The sequence below is a fragment of the Coffea eugenioides genome, chromosome 11 (assembly GCF_003713205.1).
Source record: "Coffea eugenioides isolate CCC68of chromosome 11, Ceug_1.0, whole genome shotgun sequence".
Classification (NCBI taxonomy): Eukaryota; Viridiplantae; Streptophyta; class Magnoliopsida; order Gentianales; family Rubiaceae; genus Coffea; species Coffea eugenioides.
In genome coordinates, this window is record NC_040045.1 from 47,119,046 (window position 1) to 47,143,794 (window position 24,749).

General features: G+C 37.8%; 4 protein-coding genes across 6 annotated transcripts; 3 read left to right on the forward strand and 1 right to left on the reverse strand.

The window, feature by feature from the left end:
• Positions 1-900: 900 nt before the first annotated feature.
• On the reverse strand, positions 901-7,094 carry LOC113753656 (protein DETOXIFICATION 29-like). Its single transcript, XM_027297869.1, has 8 exons — positions 6,609-7,094; positions 5,824-6,365; positions 4,533-4,619; positions 2,284-2,340; positions 1,933-2,171; positions 1,708-1,826; positions 1,528-1,614; positions 901-1,298 (listed from the first exon to the last, which is right to left on the reverse strand). Exons 1-8 carry the CDS (start codon positions 6,963-6,965, stop codon positions 1,224-1,226), a joined length of 1,563 nt encoding a protein of 520 aa, XP_027153670.1. The 5' UTR covers positions 6,966-7,094; the 3' UTR covers positions 901-1,223.
• A 3,864-nt stretch (positions 7,095-10,958) lies between these two features.
• On the forward strand, positions 10,959-12,278 carry LOC113753913 (uncharacterized protein At1g08160-like). The gene has a single exon (XM_027298190.1). The coding sequence runs from the start codon at positions 11,080-11,082 to the stop codon at positions 11,902-11,904; it is 825 nt and encodes a 274-aa protein (XP_027153991.1). The 5' UTR covers positions 10,959-11,079; the 3' UTR covers positions 11,905-12,278.
• Positions 12,279-13,726: 1,448 nt separating this feature from the next.
• Positions 13,727-19,753, forward strand: LOC113753740 (primary amine oxidase-like). 3 transcript variants are annotated; one of them, XM_027297975.1, is made up of 12 exons: positions 13,727-14,237; positions 14,787-14,908; positions 15,008-15,313; positions 15,427-15,539; positions 15,653-15,983; positions 16,084-16,299; positions 16,426-16,662; positions 16,938-17,123; positions 17,894-18,034; positions 18,576-18,844; positions 19,076-19,157; positions 19,433-19,753. In XM_027297975.1, exons 1-12 carry the CDS (start codon positions 14,051-14,053, stop codon positions 19,553-19,555), a joined length of 2,313 nt encoding a protein of 770 aa, XP_027153776.1. In that variant the 5' UTR covers positions 13,727-14,050; the 3' UTR covers positions 19,556-19,753. The 3 variants fall into 3 exon arrangements, with proteins under 3 accessions (XP_027153776.1, XP_027153777.1, XP_027153778.1); XM_027297976.1 differs by lacking the exon at positions 17,894-18,034; XM_027297977.1 differs by lacking the exons at positions 19,076-19,157; positions 19,433-19,753 and having other exon boundaries at positions 18,571-18,709.
• Positions 19,754-21,921: 2,168 nt separating this feature from the next.
• On the forward strand, positions 21,922-24,268 carry LOC113753646. The gene has a single exon (XM_027297852.1). The coding sequence runs from the start codon at positions 22,168-22,170 to the stop codon at positions 24,160-24,162; it is 1,995 nt and encodes a 664-aa protein (XP_027153653.1). The 5' UTR covers positions 21,922-22,167; the 3' UTR covers positions 24,163-24,268.
• Positions 24,269-24,749: the final 481 nt, after the last annotated feature.

A 24,749-nucleotide genomic window follows, 5' to 3' on the forward strand; every position in this document is an offset into this window, starting at 1 on the left:
ACGATATCAATACAAGATTTGTGAGTGTTCATAAAAAATAAAAGTAAAAATTATCGAGATCAAAAAACCATCAAAGGGGATGTTGCATTTAACGTGTACAATGGATGATCGTGGGTTTTTTTGTGATCATGGTGTTATCCCATAAACAGATATTAACCAAATCAGAACAATTGTCTTATATATAAAAGGGATGAATATTATATTTTTTTGAAATTACAGGGGACTTTCTTATAAGTTGACTTAATCATGTGGGGCTTTTCTGCATTTTATCCTTATATATATTAGGATGTTTTTGTCATTTCGTCTACCCATGTTAATTTGACGATTTCCATCACGTTATCAATTTAGTTCAAACTACAAACTATCAGATTGTATGTTTTAAAACCACGGAAAAGCTTTCCTGCATATTGTTTGTCATTTCTTATTGCTGTGTTGCTTGATCAGTCTTTTATCGCTTACGAAATGGATTTTTTTTCATCTGAATTTCTGCTTCTCTAGAAGAAATAAAGCTGCCCGACTTCGACTTTTTGGGGAGAAACAAAGTTCAACCTTTGGTTTTAGTCCTCGCAACACCAAAAGAGACTCCGAGTGTCTCTAGGATTGATTGGGAAACACCAGAAACCCAACCATTACGACTATGGCCTTGCGGCTGGTTGGTTCGAAAGTATAATCACAAAGGAAGCAGACCAAACACTGGGAAATAGTATCCAGACGTCCTATTTGATTTATTTTTATTTTTCTGGAGGATAATCCTATTTGATATTCACAACACCCTCCCTAGTTAATTGATTTAAGAGGAAAATTATAGTTGACAGCTATAAATGGGGCTTTCTTAAAAGCCCAAGTTTATCTGGAAAGTTTAGAAAGACTCAGCTTAGAGCTCTTTGCAGCAAGCATTGATAAGATTTGAAATTCCCTTCTCCTTTATAAGATTTGAAATTCCCTTGAACCAAAAAAAAAGATAAAACAAAAGGAAAAATTCGAGGTAGAAAACATTCTGGTATTTGTTACAACCGTACACTCTGGTTTTTTTTTCCTAAGAACGGCAAAATTTTATAAACCATCAAAGAGATGCTTCATCGGGTTGAGCAGCAACTGCTCATCAGATTACATCACTCTTGGCCGCCTGTGGAAGCCAAGTTGGGAAGGACCCTTCCAAAAAATTTCATCACACACGCGTCCGTGGCAAACCTCGATGACCGGATATTAGATGAATCCAATTTTCATGTCTCTACATCATTTGCTTTGGCGTCTGGCTCCCCTCCCCACTCTTGTATTCTTTTTGCAGCGACAGAAGCCTGTATTTGCGTACCAAGAACGTCAGAATACAATAATAAGGAGGACTAATTCCCTTTTCGACTCCATGTAATGGCCCTGAATTGTGAAAATGTAAAGTATACACCTTTTTTTTATATAAAATAATTTCAATTGGGACATAAAAGGTAGTTGAAAGAAAAAAAACTGCATGCATTTTTTCATTGTAGAACTTGAAAAACAAAAGAACAGCTTGAGAGACTGTTGGCATACCTCTTTATTCCAGTTTGTTCTGTAGACAATCCAGAATAAGACTACGGTTTGTACAGCCGTTCCTGATACCATTCCGTACCAGATTCCCTGACATTATTGTATTTAACAGCCCATTAGCTCCAAAATGAAGCTATAGTCATATAATTCATCCTAGTACCTTAATCCGGTGTAACTACTTACTTTGACTCCCATGTTGATCTTATAACCCAGCAATAGACCTAAAGGAATGCCAAACAGATAGTAGCATGCAATATTTACATAAGCAACTAGAGCTTGCCATCCCGCTCCAATAGCCACTCCTGCAGCATAGCCATTGGTGAATTGTCAATCTTTTTTTTTTTGCTTTCAGCGTTGTTGAGGGTTAAGATAATCTTCCAATCAAAGGGGAGAAGATAAAAGATTCACCTGAAAGAGCTGGCTGAATAGTGTTAAGAACGATACAGAAGGCAAGCAATGGCGTAAGCTCGTAGACAAGGCTTTTAACTTCATCGCTGTTTGAAAACAAGGATGGATACTGTTGCCGGAAGATAAGGAGAATGGCCGAAAGGACGACACCTAACAGGAAAGACGATACGACAACTACTACAACAGAAAATTTTGCTGTTCTTGGATGAGCTGCCCCGAGCTCATTTGAAACTCTTACACTGCAGTGACATAATTGACAATCATTTGTGGAAAATTCTCTCATTTTAGTATTATTATGCTTTCTGGATCATTAAAATAACGTTTAATGGTAAGAAGCGTCTGCTAACGAACCTGATAGCTGCATTGCACCCAACGGCAACCATAACTGTCCAACCCAATAAGTTTGTGCTGCAAATTTCAACAGTTTTAGGACAACATGAGTAGCTACAACATCTCCCTCTCTTCCATTAATCAAGGAAGGAAAAAATAGAAACTGTCACACAAACAATAATGCTAGTGAAATTCTATTTCCACGTTCACTTTAAAAAGATAAGACAGCAATTTAGACTTGTAGTTGATGAGCCAAGTCCTAAATGAGATGTACTGGACTAGAAGTACAAGAAAGAGACCCCTGTAATGTTATTTCCGTGGAAAAACATCCGACAAATCAATTAAGATGATGGTCCCAAACCACCTTGCCATCTAATTAAAGGATGATGTCGATGGTCTTATTTAGTTGTCCGTTGGAATTTATTGGTACCTTTATGTCCTTCATCTTTGTCAAATTTGTTGATGTGATAAAAGGTAAGATAACCTTTTATGCAGCTGGTAAAATATCCCATCAGGGACCCTTCAAACAGTGAGCACGAAGAACATTTGCAAATGGATCCTTGTGCTTTTTCACTTATTTGACCCTTTCCAGCTTGAAGCCAACATCCTGAATTAAGAGTCCTTTAATTTTGTAGTGATATTAACATCTTTTATTTTCTTTCAAAAAATCATGTTCCAAGCCACCGAATCTTTATAAACTTGCCACTAAATGCATCATCGCTATTTAATATATTTATCACTAATCAGAAATTCATTTCGAATTAAAACAAGAATACTTATCCCTTTATATATATATATATATATATATACATACAAATAAGCTGCGCCATTCATCTTGAACGGCCATGTCTTAGCTAGCAGGTCAAGCCAATCTCCTTAAATCCTAATCAACATTTTGTGGGAGACAAAACTTATCAATGGTCTGCCACATGAAGGAGGTAGATTTACTTTCTGTTGGAGATAACTAAGGCCCGCTTGCACTGTTATGCTAGCTGAGACAATATAATACGAACCAAATGCATTAATTGCATGCTTATATTGGCAGTTGGTAGGAGGAAGAAATAAAACGAAACTTAACAAATCATCCTGATTTCAGACTATCAATCTTGACCTTCAGATTTTATTTCCTATTAACTTTCTAAAGGGCAAATTACATTTTACCCCCATTGATTTAGTTTTTTTTTTTTACATAACACCCCTATGATTTCAAAAGTTATACATAATTCTTTCATGATTTGGATTAGAGTATCAAAATGACGGAAATGATCATTCGTAACGGAATCATCTAAAATGTTAAAAACACCCTTATATAAAGTTAAAAATTATTTATTAACCAAGACTGATTATGTGTATATTTTGAAAACCATAAGAGAGTTATATGATAAAGCATTAAACCATAAAGGAATTATATGTTAAAACATAAACTCATACGGGGTTAGTGTATCATGTATTTATAAGAGTAATTTCGATATTTTTAAAAGTTCCGTTACAAATGACCATTATCGTTATTTTGACATTTTAATCCAAACTATAAGCAGATTATATATAGTTTTTGAAACCATATTAGAGTTATGTAGAAAAATACTAAATCATAGGGAGATGAAGTGTAATTTGCTCCTTTCAAAATGATGTAATAGTTCTTACCAATTCTATGTATTATGCGGTGAGACATATTCCAAATCCCTTGTCGTGGCAAAATGAAATACGTAATGGATATAGTTAATAAAAACAAAAGTCATAACTGGCAAACAATATGCGGAGAAGTCATGGACTGAAATGGAGACTTGGGTGGTAACTACCAAGAGCAATAGAACCAAACTTACCAAAACATCAATAGCATGAGCAATGAAAGTTGGTAAATGGAAGTCGATGTTTTGTCCTAACATAGCATACCATTAAGAATTTGGTATTTGACAACGTAGACAGCCAAGTAACCAAGAATATCAAAAGACAGTCGTGTGATTCCATCATAGTCACATGGTGAATTGGTCATAGTCAAGAAAATAATGCAAATTTGACACGGTAACAAATCCTGTCTTTAACCGTAATTGGCACTAGATGGGTCGCCGGCTGTATGACACAAATCTGACTAAATTAGGAAGGTTGAAAGCAAATACGTCTGTATATTTCTTTATTTGTCAGTCTAATCTAATCAAATCCCTTCGAACTAGACCCTCATTTGACTTTAAGAAGCAAATGTCAAGGCAAAGTTGTACTCTCAAATTGTCAAAAAAGATTTCATATTTTTCTGTTAGAGCAGAAACTCTTACCATATGGAGAGAGCATCAACAGAAACTTCAGCGTTCTTCAAATATCCCGCAAAAAGAATTAATGCCATGAAATACCATGTCTCTAAGCTGCATATGCGGAAAGAGTGATAGAATGAAGGCCAACACGTAAAAGAACATTCGTGGCAAGAGATCTAATAGATAGGGATAGGAGGAAATGTTAACATTTAACAAACAGAATAAAGAGACTAAAAACATTTGTTTTATATAGGCAAGGATTAAACAAAGGACAGGAAAAAAGAAATCGACAACTGAATTATGATTTCTTTCAAAATTCCTTTATATCTTCAACAACTATATGTATTCTCTACTAATCTTTTTCTATCATTGTGTCATCAATTATGCCGAAATTCAAACCATTGTGGAATTTTTTAGAGCATAACGTTCTTCCAAGAAAGACAATAATATTGGTTTGATGCTTTTATTGAATTTTCAGAAATTTCATGCCTTGCTATGAACTAGACTTTGCGGAAGAAGCTAACTATAATCATATCTCACCCCTGCTTAATCCACACACAGAATAGAACACAATGTAAGAAATAGAAGATGGTGCCTTAATTATGACATAGCACAATAAGAATGCAATAACATCTTCTCTTCGGAGCAAGAATATACAATTGCGCATATGAAATCATTCTGAACAACTCTCACCAACCAGTAAATAATGAACGGAGTATTCAATCTGTAACTGTTAAGTTACTTAAAAAGGAAAGTAAAAAGATGATCGCATCGGAGATGGTGGTTGGCATCCATTAATACATTTGTCGTATTTTATATTCCATTATTTTCTGCGGCAATGATTGTGCAATGCCATATGTTAATAATTCACTTTTCTATGGTCTCCCGAATTTAAAACCCATAATGTTCCCTTGTCATGATTCACGACTTAGATTGACTTCCAAACACAATCGGACTGCAAAAAAGAAAAAAGGGCCAAGGGCGTCTTGATAAAATGTTGGTACCTAAAAATAATAGTTTATTTGAATAAGACCCCAACTGTCCGTACCCAAAATCTTTTTTTTTTTAGGAGTTTTCTAGAATGCCCAAAAAGGAAATTTTACCTTTTCATGCCCAGTGCATCTTATTATTATCCACATCATTTCATATCTCTCCCAGAATGAAGAAGCTACAACTAGTAATCGTAATCCTACTATCTATCTATGATTTTCGGTAATGATAATAATAATAATGATTGTTCTTTCCATGAATTTTTTTTTTAAGTTTAATTAGCCCATAAAATAAAAGATGAGTTCTGGTATTTGAAATTGCTCACCATAGCATGATTGCCGATGCAAGAGACAGCCTAACAAAACCCCACAGATTTTGGAAAGCCTTCCAAGAAAATCCTGACCAAGCTCGCCCGCAAGTCCCGGTGAAGATATAAAGCAGCTGCGCAACCACAATGAACCACCAAGACAAGTTCAAAACCACGGCGGCGCCCACCAGGCCCCACCCAAACTTCAGCATGAGCAGCCAGCTAAAAACACTGTGCAACACCAACCCAATTACCGAAATCCAAGCCATCACCATGATCTTACTCTGGGCTTGCAGGAACTTGGCAATTGGAAAATTCGCTGCGTACGCAAACAGCTGAGGAATCATCCAAACCGCTAGAGTCCCGGCTGCCCTTGATATATCTTCAGTTTGGCCAATCAATCTCAGAAATGGCTCAGCAAAAATGTACAGAAGCATTAAGATTAAGGCGGTGGTATTGAGGATAACCCATGATCTCTGCATATACACTCCCAGCATCTCAATCTGTCCTGCTCCGTACGCTTGTCCGCATAGCGTCTCCAGCGCACTTCCCATTCCGAGCTGTCACAAAGAGAAAAAAAAAATTTCTTTGTTTAACATGCAAAGATTTCTTTGTTGATAAGTAAAACATGCAAATCTTGCTTACCCATGTCAATTGATTGAGTACGAGGTATTCATGTCGAATCTAAATGATACATACACTTCTTTCAATATGATCCACTTTTTACACGTTAATTTTGGGACTTCTCTTGACCACACGTTAGACAAACTCTCAACAGAATCAGTAGTATTAACATAAGTTACCATGATACCGAAAGAGAGGCCGGCGATGACGGAGTTCTCGATGGAGACGGCAGCGAGCTCTAGAGTGCCGAGGTGTCCGGCTAAGGTTTGCGTGATGGCACCTAAAGAGTACTGGCAGATGGAGGTGAAAATAGCCGGGCCGGCGAGGTACCAGAGCTTCTTGGACTCGATGGTGAATTCTCGGAAGAAATCACGGACTCCGTTGATGGGAGGGATGTCGTCAGCATCGGCGACGAAGGACGAAGCGAAGGAAATGTTAGAGCGTCCTAAGAGGTATTCTTGGGACTCATCATCTGGTTTGTCAGCTTCCCTTGGGGAAGATAAAAGGAGGGGTTCTCTAGAATTGTTGTCTTGCATGGTGAAATTGCGGTGGCGATCAATTTTTTTTTTTTTTTTCCGGGCCGGGGGGGCGTGGTTGTAGGCAGTGTGCGGTGGTGGTTGTACTTTTGGGGAGGTGTCCCGCCTGCGTCTTCTTCTCCTGATGGCGTGGAAGTTATAAGCAAAGTAGTAGTACTAATCAGAGTCTCAAGCCCAAGTGGCGGATGCTAATAAATAAATTGGGTAAGCGGGGGTGGAGGTGGGGCGGGGGATTTGCATGGATTTCGTGTATTAAAATTTTTTTTTTTTAAAAAAAAAAAGAAAGACAAGACCACCTTAGGTTTGGACTTTGGACTATCATGTGGCATGTGGTGTATATTCATTTTTCGCCAGCCAACAAAAAGAGCACGATTGCAAATTGCCTTGTAATAGGCATAAATATCTATAAAGTTTTGATCCTTTCGAATTGCTCCAACTCATTTTCTGGAATTGACGTTTACGATAACGGCGTCTACCCAAATGAGATGGAGACATTGCTAGATGATGGCAGTGTTAGGCTGTGGGATGGATTTTCTAAACGCACAAGGTCTGAAAAGTTGAGTCATAATTGAATTGCGACTGTGATATGCGCCGATTCCCTCTGTTCTCACTTCTGCCGCCAAATGATTCTATAATGTAGCTAGCTACTCACGCTGGCGGTCAATAATTTCCTCTTGAGAAAATGCTGGACCTACCGATGCCAGAGAGTGTTGCTGGGATTTTCAAATTCTATAGCTTTCCCATGTGAAACAAAAGAAAAGTAAAGAAAAATATATATAATATTACAGTAATATATAAATAAAAGTAATTTAAAAATATCTTATCTATAATAAAATTTTTTATATATATATTGATATAGTAAAATTTTTTATAAATAATCCAAAAACAGCAAATTAAAACGGAGCATGATCATTGATGGGGACAAAAAAATGTGGAGCTGACACGTATTGGCAGACAAAATGACTAGGCAAATTATTGGACCGTACAGGCCATTGAAAGTTAACTGGGTACCGGGCAACGATGGTGAAAATGAGCGTCCGCATATTACACGGCTGACGGTGACCAGGTGTAGTATTGAGTATCGACTCTTCGGGATTTTGGCTGAATATTACACTTTGGCTCTTCAAAAATTTAAATATCCTTTGGCATCCCATTATAACATTTAAGGTTTTTATTGAATATTACACTTCCCCCCCCCCCCCCCCTCTCCCAAAATTTTTACAAAAAAGTGTAAAAGTATTCCCTTAAAATTGTACATCATCATTGATCCTCCCCCAAATCTTAATCTCTTGTTCCCCTACTTTTTTTTTAATTCTACAGTGATTAATAAATTGTTAAATGTATCTCGTGTTCCTCTAATTTTTTTAATTCTATAATAATTACCAAATAGCTCAATGTAATTTACGATACCCCGCTATTAAGGTTGGGTGAAACTTAAAAAGTCTCCTAAATTAAAACATAGCAGTAATACATGAACATCCATATACACTAATACTTTAGAGAGCATAGCAAGATATTAATAAAGTGCAGACACACCAAGATTTGAAGCCATTACATGACCACTAGTTGTGCATCAGTAGAACATTTTCACTAACTTGTTCCCATTTCCAATTATTTTTACAACTTGTAATATATTCTATTTTCTCTTTAATTTATTATAAAAAGATTGGAAAGAGGGATCTAGTAAAATATAGACATATTGGCTCTTCAAAATGAAAAATGAGTACTTGTAATTACATGACAAGTTCCATTTGGCAAAAAACCTTGTATCCAAGAACGTAGCCAATGGGGGTAGGGGAGGGTAGCCACCCCCAAAACTAAAAAAAAAAAAACAGCTTTTGAGTTATCTATTTATAACAGCTTAATAAAATTTCAACTATTTTACCTGCAACTTTTATTATTAGTTAATTAAAACACTCCTTTTCTTTATACCAAATTAATATAACGACTTGTACCTTCCTAACTAAGATAATAGCCATCAAATCCCATCAAATCCTAAACCTGCTTAGGAAGCCATCATCAAAAGGACATTAGAGTTGCTGTAAACCTGAAGGACATCATCAATCTTAGCTCAATGTCTAGGAAATGCTCATTTGATAAATTGAATGTTGAACGTAGTAGTCTGACTAAAAGCTTGAGCAAACTTGCTCAAAGCATAACTTTTGATAAGGAATCCTTAGATTCTTAGTGTATTAGTACACTTTTGTGTGTCTCAAATTGAGCCCTTGCTCAACATGTAATTACATCTTGATTATGAATAAAAATTTCTACCGTTTCAGGGAAAAAAAGAACTAGATAATAGCTGAATTTAATTATGAACCTTTAGTTTTCTAACTTTAATTAAATGATTTGGTTATTGAGTGCTCAATTGGCCACTCATTAAGCGGGGTTTCATGTCTCTTTTTTTTTTTTGGAAAAAAATGTCTAAATGCAGAGAATGCTTTAATTATAAATGTATGTATTAAGAAGGTAAGTTAAGCATAATACAAGTGTGTTAATCAGTGACTATTTTAAAAATCCTAAATGAAGTCACTAATCAAAATATAAGGAGATTACAAAAGAAAAGTATAATCAACATAAAAAAGTCAAACTGTCATTGTCACAATGACAATTTAAATTGCTATTGTATTAGAGATCCGTGTTTTCAACAAAGGCTATCAACACTTCATTACTCCCAAAAGCAAGTTCTAAAACTATTTTTTCTTTAGAAATTCGTCTATTGTATTTTTAATCTCCAAGTATTAACATTTAAATAATTATTTTCATTCTAATTAATTATTTCTCTCAACATCTAACTTGGACATTTTATATTTATGATTTGTTGATATGTTAGCTTACTTCCAAATTGAATCAAACTTAAATTGTTGGAGTTCTAAGATAAACTTTCACAAAAACGTGAATTTGCTTATAATTTTTATTAAAGATTTGTCCAAAGCATTAGAGTTATAGTTATGGTATTTTAAATTAGAATTTAAGGTTTATGCTGCAAAGTACGAGTTTGAATTTTTTTTCTGTTGAATTAATATTTCCTTTTATATATGCTTTGTTTAGTTTGTTATAATTTAAGCCAAACACAAAGGATGAATGACATAATGCTAAAATAAACACAATTACTACTATTTTTTTTTTTAAAAAAGAGGAAATACTAAACTTATCTTTTCTTTTAAATAAAGAAGTTTATAATATGTAAGAGTGAACATTAATCGAACCGAAAAAAATTCAAGAATACAATCTGGACATTAACTTTCTTTAACAATTTTTTTTAGAATATATAATCATTTTCAAGAAATTTCAGGTTTTATTCTCTACTATTTTCCCCGCTCAAGTCTTGTATCGCCAGAATGGACCGTCAACTCCACCCATCCGGTTACAAAAGTTTAGCCGCCGGTTCCAACTCTCCCTTCATTTAATGCACTCGATCTCAGGGTAGTTTCTTCTCCCCATCAAGAGCAAAAGTCCGTTTCTCTACCAAAATGAATACAATAGCCCGGGCCAAACGACAGGTCACAGTCATCATTGCGAGCAAAGGAGAGAGGGTGGATTAAATGATTTCACACCTGTTCCTTCCTTCCTAAAGGCCAAGGGAGGCTGTCGCTGTACCTTCCCAAGCAGACGGCATCCCGCACTAAATTGAACTATCCTATTCGACACTTCATTTTCGTCCCACGCACGCCTTCAGAAAAAGAGTTTCACGTGATATAAAATCGAATTTTAATTAGTTCAATCGGATTGATCACCCATTTTCAATTAGTATATATAAAATCGAATTTCTTTTTCTTTTTTTTTTTTTTTATAAAAAAGATCTCCTTCTATCTTGTCATGATCCTTAGATCTCAATCATATTCCTTTTAACCAACCATGGAGGAGTGTTTTCAGGCTAAAATTCTACTACAAGAGAACAGCATTACAAGATAAGAAGGAATAGTCCCAAATTAAAAGGAAGAAGGCATCAACAAGAATAAGATTTTACTTGCCTTGCATGCTTAACTAATCTCTGATTCTTTGCCTTTTCATGATTCCACCCACGTCCACGACCTCTTCCGGTCTTCCTTGAACAAAGCATTTCTCTTCATCACCTTGGGCGTCCCAGCTTTAATCTTCTCCACAACCGCCCATGTATTCTCAGCATGAGTCCAACCCGCATTTTCTTCCACAACCACCATATCCACAGCATGATACCCATCGCCCTCGTTTCCCCCCCCAGCCACGTCCATCCAGACATGACCAGCCGCAACCAGTTACTCCACCCAAAACCAGGCCTCATGGTAAACACGGAGGCGAAATGCCCCCACCGCACGAGCCAGAGCAGCAACAAGGGCAGGGCCAACAGCGGCCATCTCCTCTTCCAGTTCCAGTGAGTACTACAGGCAAGACTAGACCTGTAGCCTGGATAATTGCTGCATTTTGTACTCTGTTTTGGATCACAGTCATAGTGGCAGGTCTAGCAGTGCTGATCATCTATCTAGTCTATCGCCCAAGGCTTCCAAAATTCGACATCTCAACGGCAACTCTGAATGCAGCCTATCTTGACATGGGGTATCTTCTCAATGCTGATCTTACCATACTAGCAAACTTCACCAATCCAAACAAGAAAGTGAGTGTGGACTTCAGTTATGCGATAATGGATCTTTATTATGAATCAAACTTACTAGCTACGAGATATGTTGAGCCCTTTACGGCACATAGGGCTCAATCCATATTTGAAGATATTCACATGGTCACAAGTCAAGTTCGGCTTCCCATTGCCCAAAGTCAAGATCTGACGAGGCAAATGAGCAGTGGAAGAGTGAATTTTGTCGTGAAGGGTCTGTTCAGAGCAAGGTCTAATTTGGGTCGAGTGCTGAGGTATTCTTATTGGCTGTACACCCATTGCACTATAACAGTAACTGGTCCTCCCTCGGGTGCATTGATAAGCAAAAAGTGCACAACAAAGCGGTAGAAGGAAACTTGACAAAGAGGTGAAAATTGGTGAGCTGAAGAATCTATTTCGTGGGAGAGCCTAGTTTTAGAAACGGCTGATCTGCTGTTTGTCATTTTTCACTTTTCGCATTTTCTTGGTCATGTTCTGTGTTTCTTAGACTTTGAGACAACTTGGATTTATATTATTGTCATCTAATCCTTTGTTTGAGTAAGATTCGATACAAGTTGACATCTTCTACTGGAACAGCATGTCAGGAGGGGCTTCTTTCCAACTGCAGTGTCTGTAATAACTCTAGCTAATTAGATCAGGCATTCCAACAGGAGCAAATGCTACTGAAAGATGCCCAATACATCCGATAGTTCGATTTTCTATGTAAGATTTTCTTCTTTCCATTCAGCTCGTACTCTTCCTAATCTGTTTCGTCTGCCAACAGTTGCCAAACTGATGAAGAGGGTTATTTCCTCACCGAAGTAGAACACATTGCACATCTATTGTAGATCTACTTATCAAAGCAGACCAGAAACTGCAATCTGATTGTATTACTTTTGCCTCTTATTTTGCGAAACTCAAAACCATTATTAAAATCTGCATAATTATGTTTACCACTTCAAATTCTCTGGAGGTTTCTCCTCTGTGTACTGACAAAAAATCGACCAAGTACAAATTGCTTACAACTTGAATGATCTCTCTCCACTTTAAGATCTTCGGCATTGATGTCTAGTAAAGAAGGGATGCCCCAGAGCTTCATGAGCCGTCATCCTTTGCGAAGGCTCATTCTTGAGGAGCCCTTGCAGGAGGTCAATGAGATCCCCAGCCGAATGATCACTAAATTCTGCAATGCTAATGAACTACAAGTAGAAGCGAGAAGACCAAAAGGCAGGATCCTCAAACACGGTACCATAAAATGAAAAAGAAAAATACAAGGGAGACAAAACTTGACGACCCACCAGAAGGCGTGGCAGCTTCATCACAGCTTTGATACTTTCCCTGGGGTCACAAGTGCCACAATCATTGGAGTGGAATTACGATTCTTTTTTTTTTCTATTTTTTTTAAAGCAAAAATAATAAACATTTTCTTAAAAAATAATCATGAGAAGAGTCAAAGTCTACCTCTTCGTACAAATTTCTCAGCATGTCGGCTGCATCAATCAAGTAAAAATTGAACCAAGGAGAGCCAACCATAATTCTACAAAAAGATGTGAACTTCAGCCTCAAACACAAACAGGCCACTCACTCCAATCTTTTCTACATGTTTTGTCACTTTGTGGCAAAGGCCATCCACTCTTTCCATCATGGCCAGGTGAAATTTTGCGGGGAAATTGTCTCGTTTGACATGCGTGTGACAATAAAATTAACCATCTTAAATAGTTGAACACCAATTACAGTGATCATTTATTTATCAAAAAAAAAAATACAGTTATCATTTAATTTCCACTTGTAAACCAAAATTTCTACTCTGTATTGGGTGAAAAAACATGCAATTAGTGTAAGAGGTTGTACATATGTTTTCGGGCCCGTGTATGACATGCAATTGAACTTAAAACAATCGTAGACGTCTCCTACCGACATTCAACATTTTAAATAAATTTTCTATACATCAACACTTATAATTTTGTAAAATTTAAATTTTTAATAAATGTTCTATGCGTCAATATTTATAATTATGTAAAATTTAAATTTAATATTTATATATATGTGATGAATTCAAAGCAGCACATACATACGTCGCTTACGTATTTATTTATAATAAAAAAAAATATTATTTTGAATAATTTACTGTTGAAACTAACCCAAAGAAATTCCAATCCGAGTTGGATCACTTCTCGTCCCACTGCCGCTAGCGTACCAACGCCGCCATTTCCTTCTGTATCTCTTCCATAAAATTCTTCATACACTGATACACTCTCAAGGACCAACCCACAAACATATCTCGCCATTGTTAAAACGTGCTCTTCCTTGATTCTCTAGATTCTTGATCAACATATCTACGATAGAAAACACAGAAAGTTAAGGGCAGAACCAAACACAAAAGACAGCAAGAAACAAAAGAAATTCTTTGCTGTATGTCAAAGACGTATATTGACAATAGTAATTGTAACTATTATCACTGCTGTATCAACTACGAGTACTCAGGGAGGCACAGTGAGGTAGCAAATCCATTGCAATGGCCTCAACTTCGGAAAAAGCGACGCCCCTTTTCCCTGAAGCTTCTATCTCCGCCTCTGCCACGGCTGCCAGCCGTGAGGTCTGGACCCCGGCTGATCACGCTGAAATCCCACAACCAAAGCAACCTTCCCCTTCTTCTGTGAAAGCCATTGTTGAGTCATCTGCCCCAGCTTCTGCTTCCAAAGGTAGAGATTATGATTGCTGTTACTGTGTCAGTGATTATGTAAATTTGTGAACGTGTGTCGGCCATGATTTTGTAGAAAGGAAAAATGAGGGAAAAAAGACTGGTTCTTTTTTACTAGCTACAGTAGAATATGTTGACATTACCTTTTCTATCTTGGTGGCTTTGGTATCTGTTACTTTCTTTGTTTTGTTTCGTTTTATTCTAAATTTCTGTTCTTTTTCTTTTGTATCTGACAGGTTAAACTCGAATTTATAGCTGGATTTTTTATTTCCCCCATTCTTTTATGAGTTTTAATTTAATTTATTTATGGTCTTTATTTTGAGGTGTAACTGTGAGATTTCAAACACAAGATAAGTTAGATCAAGTTCGGTATTATAGCTTTTATAGGCTCTAGGGATAGCGTACTAAGCTAAGTTGGATTCATTAAGTTGGGATTCTTTGTGTTCATCAAATAATTCTCCCTTAATGTATATTCTGTTGAAGTTTGAGGTGAAATCAAGATCTGTGATGCACATTGTTGGTTGACCGTAATTCCTTTTGGATGCTGCAGGTACAGGTCTACCACTACCAAGCATGTCGAGGGCTCAAACCCGCCATCCATTGGATCCTTTAACTGCTGCTGAGATCTCTGTGGCTGTGGCAACTGTGAGGGCTGCTGGAGCAACCCCTGAGGTCATTAATAAAATTATGACAGTACTTTTGCCCTTCCTTAATTCTTTATTTGTCCTCTTTGACTTTTGTACTTAGCTTTGAGGTTCTGTTCATAATCAGGTGAGAGATAGCATGCGATTCATTGAGGTGGGCTTGGTGGAACCGCCTAAAAATGTGGTTGCTTTAGCTGATGCATATTTTTTCCCACCTTTCCAACCGTCACTGTTGCCCAGAACAAAAGGTGGACCTGCAATTCCTAGTAAACTTCCTCCCAGGCAAGCTAGACTTGTTGTTTACAATAAAAAATCAAATGCGACAAGCATCTGGATTGTGGAACTATCAGAAGTTCATGCTGTGACTCGAGGGGGTCATCACAGGGGCAAAGTCATTTCCTCAACAATTGTTCCCAATGTACAGCCTCCAATGGTATGCAGTACATTTTGGTTTCTAGAACAAAATTGAGGTATCTAATTCCCCTTTAGCAAATTCACATCACACGAAAAAAATACATTTATGTCATCTAAGAGTTCTTTATACAGGATGCTGTTGAATATGCTGAATGTGAAGCTGTTGTGAAGGAGTTTCCTGCTTTTCGAGAAGCAATGAAGAAGAGGGGTATTGAGGATATGGACCTTGTGATGGTTGATCCCTGGTTAGTCATTTGATACCTCTTGTTTTCTCTATTTATCCAACTACTAGGCCTCTCTTGATCTGCAGGTTTTTCATTTCTTTGATCATCTAACTGTCAAACACACTTTTATGCAGGTGTGTTGGTTACTATGGCGAGGCTGATGCACCTAATCGCAGACTTGCTAAACCACTCATCTTCTGTAGAACTGAAAGTGACTGCCCCATGGAAAATGGTTATGCCCGTCCAGTTGAAGGAATCCATGTATTGGTTGACATGCAAAATATGGTTGTACTAGAATTTGAAGATCGTAGACTGGTTCCCTTTCCACCACCTGATCCATTGAGGAACTATACGGCTGGTGAAACACGGGGTGGTGTTGATCGGAGCGATGTAAAACCTATACACATCATTCAACCTGAGGGTCCGAGTTTTCGTGTTGATGGTCATTTTGTTCAATGGCAAAAGGTACTTTGTGGTTGCAAAATTTTGCTGCCAATAGCTGAAGTCAAATAATGAATTATACATGCAAACTAATTATCTACCGGTTGTGCCTTCTGCTTGGCAGTGGAATTTTCGGATTGGTTTCACCCCTAGGGAGGGTTTGGTTATTTACTCTGTTGCATATGTTGATGGTAGCCGAGGACGTAGGCCTGTGGCCCACAGATTAAGTTTTGTTGAGATGGTAGTTCCTTATGGAGATCCAAATGATCCACACTATAGAAAAAATGCTTTTGATGCTGGGGAAGATGGACTTGGTAAAAATGCTCATTCTTTGAAGAAGGTCAGTAGGGCGCCTTGTGATGAGTTTTTGTTCTTTTTCTAACCAGCATCCTCTGTTGTTGAGTCAATTTCAAATTTCAGTAACTGCAAATGGTGTATACAACTCACTGTAAAGCAAATATTGCAGGGTTGTGACTGTTTGGGATATATAAAGTACTTTGATGCACACTTCACGAACTTTACTGGAGGTGTTGAAACAATTGAAAACTGTGTTTGCTTGCATGAAGAGGATCATGGAATTTTATGGAAGCATCAAGATTGGAGGACAGGTTTAGCTGAAGTGAGGAGGTCACGTAGATTGACAGTATCGTTTATATGTACTGTTGCAAACTATGAGTACGGATTCTTCTGGCACTTCAATCAGGCTAGTGACAAACTCCCTTCTTCTGAACATTGAGGGCAGTATTATAGCTTCATTTTCAAAGTTTGTTTCTTTGTCATGTTCTGTATTTTATCAGAAGTGTATAGCACCAGCAAAACATTTGATGAGGTTTTGTTTCAACGTTATATATAGGTCCTCAGAGTACTTCATGTGCTGTTAGTCTAACACATTCATACTATTTTAACTTATTTTAAATCACATGCTACCTCTCCTCTTGAAAAATTTACACATTTTTATCTTACCATCTCTTGCTGCAGGATGGGAAAATCGAAGCTGAGGTAAAGCTCACAGGTATTCTCAGCCTAGGTGCTCTGCAACCTGGAGAAGTTCGAAAGTATGGAACAACCATTGCGCCAGGATTATATGCACCAGTGCATCAACACTTTTTTGTGGCACGCATGGACATGGCTGTTGATTGCAAGCCTGGAGGAACTCATAATCAGGTTTGGTTTTTGAGGCTTTCAGATCCTTGCTTATATCCTCAAAAGTTTTTCTATATTTGATGAAAGACAAACTTTTCTGGATAAGTACCTTTGCAAGTTGCCTGTTGACTTATCTAACTACTTCATCTTTGAAATTTCTGGGGGATACTATAGACATCGCAGTGGAGTTTTAAAGTTTACATTGAGTTCCACTAAGTTACAATATCATCATACCCATGGCTGTGAAGAATATCGGAGCTAGCATTTACCTTAAGCCTTAAGGCTCTCGCCCAGAGTTTTTCTGATTAGACAGTAAAAATTGCCCTTCTTAGTGGAGTTTTCAAGTTCTTTTATATTAAAGTTGGACAACCCTCGTTTGATTTGTCATATCAACTGCACTAGTTAAATGCTACTAATAGTTGTCCTCTATAAAAAAGAGTCAACTTGATTTTACTGGTGGCCTTAGACTCTGCTTTGGCACTTTGTCCTGGAGAGAAGCTTTTGGATTCTTTTTAGTCTTTTAAATTATGAGATCTTTATTAATGGGTGTTGTGATAGGGTTATAGATTCGCATATCTGGCATAGAAACAAGATTTACAGTACAATGCTGGTGATGCTTTCTATTGTTGAGTGCATATATTTTTGAATGCAGGATTCATGTTATACACATTTAAATATCTTCACAAATGATTTCTTCAACTTAAACAGCAATCTTCTTTCAGGTATGTTGTACCTATGAAAAATCAGTAGAGTGTGGACGAGCTAACGGGAAGCACTTCTCAATTTTATAGGTTGTTGAGGTAAATGTCATAGTTGAAGAACCAGGAGACGATAATGTTCACAGCAATGCATTTTATGCTGAAGAGAAACTGCTCAAAACTGAACTGGAAGCAATGCGTGATTGCAATCCTTCAACTGCTAGGCATTGGATTGTAACGTTTCCTACTTTTCCTATGTATTATATAACATGATGCCATAATCAATTTGGAGATTTATGTGGAAAATACAGCTTGTGCTAATAATCATTGGACTCTAAAAAGTGGTTAATCTTGGCTCATATTTTGGTGGGGGAAGGCAAATTGTAGAAATTGGAGTCAAATCTTTGAGATTAACTCATTGCTTTCAGATTTTGTTACTTTATTGGAGATTAATATGTTCATCAGTCTCCGCTCATTGGAAGCTTGCTGTCCTCTGTTTGTTGTCGATGGAAGTAGATAGTAGGTGTCTGCTATTTTTTTTGGTTAAAAGGAGATAATGTTACAAAAATAAATAAATAAAGGTAATTAATTGCTTGTGATAACGTAAACGGTGGCTCTTATGATGAACTCGCTAGCTAATAACACACATAATTCACAAATCTGTATATGAATGTGTTACAGTTCAATGTGAAACTGCTTTATGTGCCATATGTTGTTAACTTATTAGGCTACTTACATGAGATGTCGTTGTTGTTTGTTGTCCTTAAAAGTTCAGGTCAGGAATACAAGGGCGGTCAACCGTACTGGGCAACTAACAGGCTACAAACTAGTGCCTGGTTCAAATTGCCAGCGACTGGCTCGTCCTGAGGCAAAGTTTCTAAGAAGAGCAGCATTCTTAAAGCACAACCTTTGGGTCACCCCTTACTCACATGATGAGAAGTTTCCAGGAGGAGAGTTTCCCAATCAAAATCCCCGTGTTGGAGAAGGGCTGGCTACGTGGGTGAAGGAGAATCGACCACTGGAGGAGACCGACATTGTTCTTTGGTTAGTAGTAGATAGATGAGGCATTCAGTTTCCTTCAGGTTCCTATGACAAACTGCTTTTCTCCTGGTTATTCTTCTCCGTTGTGGCTCAATTTCTTGACTTTTTGCTAGAGATTGGCCAGTAAAATGGAAAACGAGTTTCCAGAATTAACATGAATTTCCATCCTCATAATTCTAATGAAATATGTATGGTGTGGCCATCTATTTTAACTCTCCTAGCAAACATTTGCAGGTACGTTTTTGGAGTTACACATGTCCCTCGCCTGGAAGACTGGCCAGTCATGCCAGTGGAGCACATCGGCTTTACGCTCATGGTATCAAAACTCTGATCACTCTCAATGGTAGCAGTAAAATGTTGCTTTCATTCCTTTCTTGCTTGTACAAAGTCTCAAGCGTTGAAGAACTTCCAGTTTGCGCGTTAATATTCTAAAGCCACTCATGTTTAGCATGGTTGAACTTGTGTACCAAAAGAACGATCAAATACAAGAATCCTGACCAACTGTTTAGTATAGTTGCAGGATCTAGAAACTGAACAACTTCAAGAGATTCCCAACTCATAGTTTGTCTCCTTGTTTTGTTTGTCTTGCAGCCTCATGGGTTTTTCAATTGCTCACCAGCCATAGATGTTCCTCCTAGCTTGTGTGACTCAGATGTGAGGGAGAATGGGATGATAACAAAGCCATGCCATAATGGACTTGTTGCCAAGCTTTGAGAGTGGTTATGCCTTTTGGATTCTCCTCCTCGATTTTTAAGAAAATAAATAGTTTGCTCAATCTTTCTTCAGTGCCAGTGTTAAGGGCGGGCTCACCCAATGTGTGTGTAATTTAGATAAAATTAAAATAAATTAATATTATATGATTTTGTTTCACATAAATACAATTTATGTAAATGAATTAAAGACTTTGATTTATAAGGCTATAGTAGTTTGGCAGTTACAATATTTAAGGCGGAAATAAGTGGTTATGTTGGTAAAATATGATTAGGTAATTTGGGTAAAAATTAGTTTCTACAAGGATATAATCAGAAATTCAAAAGATGATTAAAAAAAAAATTTACACCTACTGCCACCCTGACACTAAATCATTTAAACCTCCGCTAGCAAAAAGTTGGGGTTAACCATTTTGCTGTCGGAAATTTGATCACCAACCTAATTTAATTTGGCCACCAAATTTTGATGCTGCCTGCTCCAGGATTATGCTAATTTAATCTGATTGAGAATACTCATTTGTTGTGAAGTATCGTTAATTCTGAGACGTTGATGCTCTATCTTATTCCTTTTTCTTTTTTCTTTTTCTTAAACAAAACTATTTTGTTCAGTAGTTTAAGAAGCTTCTAGGTTAAGCAAAATTTGATCAGACCCATGAACTGGTATTCAAATTAATTAATTGAATCTACAATAGATATATATTCCAGAACTTTCCCAACGACTCAAGAAACGAGAAATCCACTAAATCTTGAATAATTGTAAGATACTTCACGGTCTCCGCCTCCCACTTTCGCCCCTTTTGTTTGAGTTCGTATGCATAATTTGTCTTTGTGTAGAATGTAGCCACCATCCTTAGCTTCCTCTCTCAACGTGCAAAATGTTGAATTAGAAGTTGATGCTAAAATTGCTCTAGATTTGTTCAAATCTGCTGATACCTCAACTCTTGAGTGTGCTTCAATTATCTCTCATTGTAGATTACTGATCTCTACTCTACCAAAAGTCACACTTAGACATGTTTACCGAGAAACTAATCAGTGTGCTGATATATTAGCGAAACTGAATGCTCAACAACATACAAATTTTGTATGCTATGAAAGTGTTTTTCTTGATTTGAAAAATCTAGTAGATACAGATATTAAGAGAATTTGCTTTTCTTGTTTTGTACATATAAAAGTTTTTTCAATATACAATCCCTTTTATTACAAAAAAAAAAAAAATGTAGCCATCCAGGTAACTTGGATAGGTATAAATGTCATATAGGATAAAAAAAAAGAAAGAAAGATCGACATGGTCTAAAAGACAAGAAACAAATTTTGATCTTAACAATTTTGAAATTTTATGCTAAATAAGTGGTACCCAAAGAAGACCTTCCCAATTGAAGCCATGATTTTTTAAAAAAAAATTTAAGGATGCCATGTGGTCAATTAACATACTAACTCGTACACGTACATGCTCACCACGTCACGTAATTAAAATAACGGTCGCATTAAATTGCAAACTAATAAAACTACGGTCAATTGCAAAACCGTCTCCCCAAACTGTAACTAATTTGCAGTTTAACCCCCTAATTTATCAATTATAGCGGTTCACTGCCTTGTGCAACTATTATTACTTTTTTTTTCTTTTTAAAACAGGTGTGGTGGGAATTTAAGAAGCGGAGAGGAGGAAAGGATGGATTAAACCTAAGACCTCTAATTTCAAGAATTTTAACCTTAATCACAATACCAATGGCTCCTCTATTTATGCAATTAGTTCATGACACGTTACTTAAATCAATTCAAAATTGGCTTGGAAGGAACTACGTGGCAATTTTAACCTCTAACGAACTAACCAAATTTCAAAAAAAAAAAAAAGGTTATTTCTTCTCTCCCAACTATCATCCCCAGTGACATGCATTCTATTCTGGTGATAGCAAAATTGATTTTACACAATTAGTTTTGAATTCCTAAATGCGCCTTTTTAGCAGGGGTTAAATAGGCATAAGAGCAGAGCTGAACGTATAATGTCACGGTAACGCATCAATCAAAGCACAATAAATTGAGTCCTATAATATATCCACCAAGTGACCACGTAACGTAGCAAACAGCTAGAATGGGTAAATATTGTGTGGCACATTGCAACACAATGATAATACGTGGGGGCATTTTATAATCAACCAGTAAACCAAATGAACAACCAAGCTTGCAATCCTGATCCCCTACCTAACCAACTCCCTAAGAAATGAATAATTAAAAAAAAACACACACACACACACGCAAACCAAAATCCAAAGCCCCCAACCGCGACGGTTGCACCATTCTCCAAACCCACAATTTCCCAGAAAATCACACCAACATTCCGTTCCATCCCGCCAGAAGCAGAAGGAAAGCACATGGAAGAATGACGGAAAGAAAACGTAAATTTGTCATCCCTTCCCAGCCAATCACAAAACGCCCAACAACATTAATTGACCTCATCCCATAATGACAAAACTACTCCTGCCTTGCTTTCTTTTCTGGCTGTTTTATGTTTTATCGGTCCATTCCTTCCCACTGCTGAAACCTCAGTCTAACCGTCTAATTCTACTCTACAACGCTTTTAACAACGTTTGACTCACATATGACTCGTCAACCCAACCCATGACCTTTCACCGCCACCACCACTACCCCCCGCCGCCGCCGCCGCCCAACAGCAACAACAACCAAATTACTCCGCCTTCTCAATCACAAAATCACCAGCCCCACCAATTTATTCATCTCCCCATGGCGAGTAAAATCGTAAAACCACCGCCACCACCACCGCTACCAGCACCAGTAAAAACCCTTGATGATGAAAAGGAGCAGAGTATCCAGGAGTTATTGTCCTACATAATATTCTTAAAGGAGCGGATTAACCGGGCTGTCATGGAAGCCAATTCTTTCAAATCCGAGTGTTATTCCCTATACAGTTTGGTCGTGGATATTCTTGGAAAGCTCCCCAACGACAAGCTCCGCAACGATGCCTCAACTGGTCCAGGTAAACTTTACGAACGGCCCATCAGAAGAGTCATGGAGGAGGTCGCAAAGCAATTCGAGAAAACGCTAGCCCTCGTGCGGAAATGCAACCGCGGGGGTGTCTTCCGGCGGCTCGTCAGCATTGTCTCGGCCACTGATTTCAAGAAACTCCAATCTATGCTTGAGAGTTCCATGGCTGACATTACATGGCTGCTTAACATCTTTGACGGCGGAGGGGGTATTATTCTTTCTCTCCCTCCAATTGCTAGTAATGATCCCATAATTTCCTGGGTTTGGGCTGCAATTGCTTCTTTGTATATGGGACAAATTAATGATAAAATTGAAGCCGCCAATCAACTAGCTTCACTAGCTAAAGATAACGATAGGAACAAGAAATATATAGTTGAAGAAGGTGGGATTGCTCCGTTGCTGAAATTGTTGAAGGAGAATTCTTCTGTTGAAGCTCAAATCGCTGCGGCCATGGCCCTTATACATTTGGCTAACGACGACGACAGGGTTTGCGTGATTATCAAGGAGCTTGGCGTCCCAGTTATAGTCCAGGTTTTAGGGGATTCGCCTATGAGGGTTCAAATTAAGTTGGCTAATTTAGTTGCTAGAATGGCAGGATGTTCACCGCTCGCCCAGGAGGATTTTGCCAGGGAGAATGTGATTAAGCCACTCGTGACTTTATTGTTGATGGATGGTTATATGGAGGAGGCAAGTTTGAATGTCGGGAAACAGAGTTTTCACGCAATTGTGGAGATTAATAAGGAAAGAGAGAAGAATCAGTTGCACAGGCCAGCCTTGGGATCATCTTTGTCTATGCAATCCTCTAATGGGAGCAGTAGGGGTGGACATCATAAGAAGGACAGGGAGAACGAAACTCCGGAAGTGAAGCTTAGGTTGAAGACTAGTTGTGTTGAGGCATTGTGGATGCTTTCTAAGGGTAGTGTGTTGAATAGTAGGAAAATAACGGAGACTAAAGGGTTGCTTTGTCTGGCTAAGCTTGTTGAGAAGGAACAAGGTGAATTGCTGTATAATTCCTTGATGACGATTATGGAGATTACGGCTGCTGCTGAATCAGATGCTGATCTCAGGAGGACAGCTTTTAAGACCAACTCTTTGGCTGCAAAAGCTGTTGTGGATCAGCTATTGAGGGTTATTAAAGAGTGTGATAATCCAACTTTGCAAATATCAGCGCTAAGGGCAATTGGTTCCTTGGCCAGAACTTTTCCTTCGAGGGAGACGAGGGTTATTGGTCTGGTGGTCCAGCAGCTTGGTCATCGGAACCTAGATGTAGCAACAGAAGCTGCAATTGCTCTTGGTAAGTTTACTTGTCGTGAAAATTTCCTTCGTGCAGAGCATACAGCAACGATTCTTGAGTTCAATGGCACCCAGCCCTTAACGAGGCTGGTGCAGGGCAACGAACGGTCCCTGTTGCATGGTTATATTCTCCTTTGCTACATCGGATTGCATGCTAGGAACAGTGAGGATTTGGAAAAAGGAAACGTGTTGCAAACACTTGCACTAGCAGAGCGTCAAGCAGCAGTTGGCCAGCATCCTGAGTTGAAAGAATTGATCGCTGAAACTGTGACACACTTAAATTTGTACCTCCAGTGCTGTGTGATTCAAAGGCCTTAAAATTCTTTCTTCTGCAACTAAAAGATATTGAGTAGCATTGTATAGCCGTGGATGAGTGGTGGTTTTAATAGTTCAGCCATATTAAATTTGCATTAGTTTTTGTTCCTATTGCCCTGGTGTGCATGATTTGATTTTTTTTTTGCGGGGGTTTTAATTAGCGAAGAAAGGCAATCGTGAGTGGTGGTTTTAATATTTCAGGCATATTAAATTTGCATTAGTTTTTGTTCCTATTGCCCTGGTGTGCATGATATGATTTTTTTTTTTTGGGGGGGGGGGGGGATAATTAGCGAAGAAAGGCAATCGTGCCATCTCATCAACTGGATGACCATTTTACATGATACTACAGCATTTCTCCCTAATGAATTTCTTTTGAGTTTCCTGGTTACCTATTATGCAAGTAGCTTGAACATGGAAAATCTTGACACTAGCTTTGGAATCAAATTTCTCTCTTGGAGAATGACAGCTGCAACCTTATAATTGCGTTTTTGCAAGCCTTGAAGAGAATATGACGAGTGTTAATTTGACATATCACTAACTACGAGTGTTGGCAGCATATCAGAAGTTTGGCTGAAGGTTTTGTTGCCTGA

Excerpts from the sequence above, each read along its gene's own strand:
- LOC113753740 (XM_027297975.1), top strand. The coding sequence starts at position 14,051 with ATGGCCTCAACTTCGGAAAAAGCGACGCCCCTTTTCCCTGAAGCTTCT. Across the intron at positions 14,909-15,007 it reads CTGCTGGAGCAACCCCTGAG|GTGAGAGATAGCATGCGATT; the intron begins GTCATTAATAAA and ends GTTCATAATCAG. Across the intron at positions 15,984-16,083 it reads ATTTTGTTCAATGGCAAAAG|TGGAATTTTCGGATTGGTTT; the intron begins GTACTTTGTGGT and ends TCTGCTTGGCAG.
- LOC113753656 (XM_027297869.1), bottom strand. The coding sequence starts at position 6,965 with ATGCAAGACAACAATTCTAGAGAACCCCTCCTTTTATCTTCCCCAAGG. Across the intron at positions 6,366-6,608 it reads GCCTCTCTTTCGGTATCATG|CTCGGAATGGGAAGTGCGCT; the intron begins GTAACTTATGTT and ends TCTTTGTGACAG. Across the intron at positions 2,172-2,283 it reads GGGTGCAATGCAGCTATCAG|TGTAAGAGTTTCAAATGAGC; the intron begins GTTCGTTAGCAG and ends ATGTCACTGCAG.
- LOC113753646 (XM_027297852.1), top strand. The coding sequence starts at position 22,168 with ATGACCTTTCACCGCCACCACCACTACCCCCCGCCGCCGCCGCCGCCC.
- LOC113753913 (XM_027298190.1), top strand. The coding sequence starts at position 11,080 with ATGTATTCTCAGCATGAGTCCAACCCGCATTTTCTTCCACAACCACCA.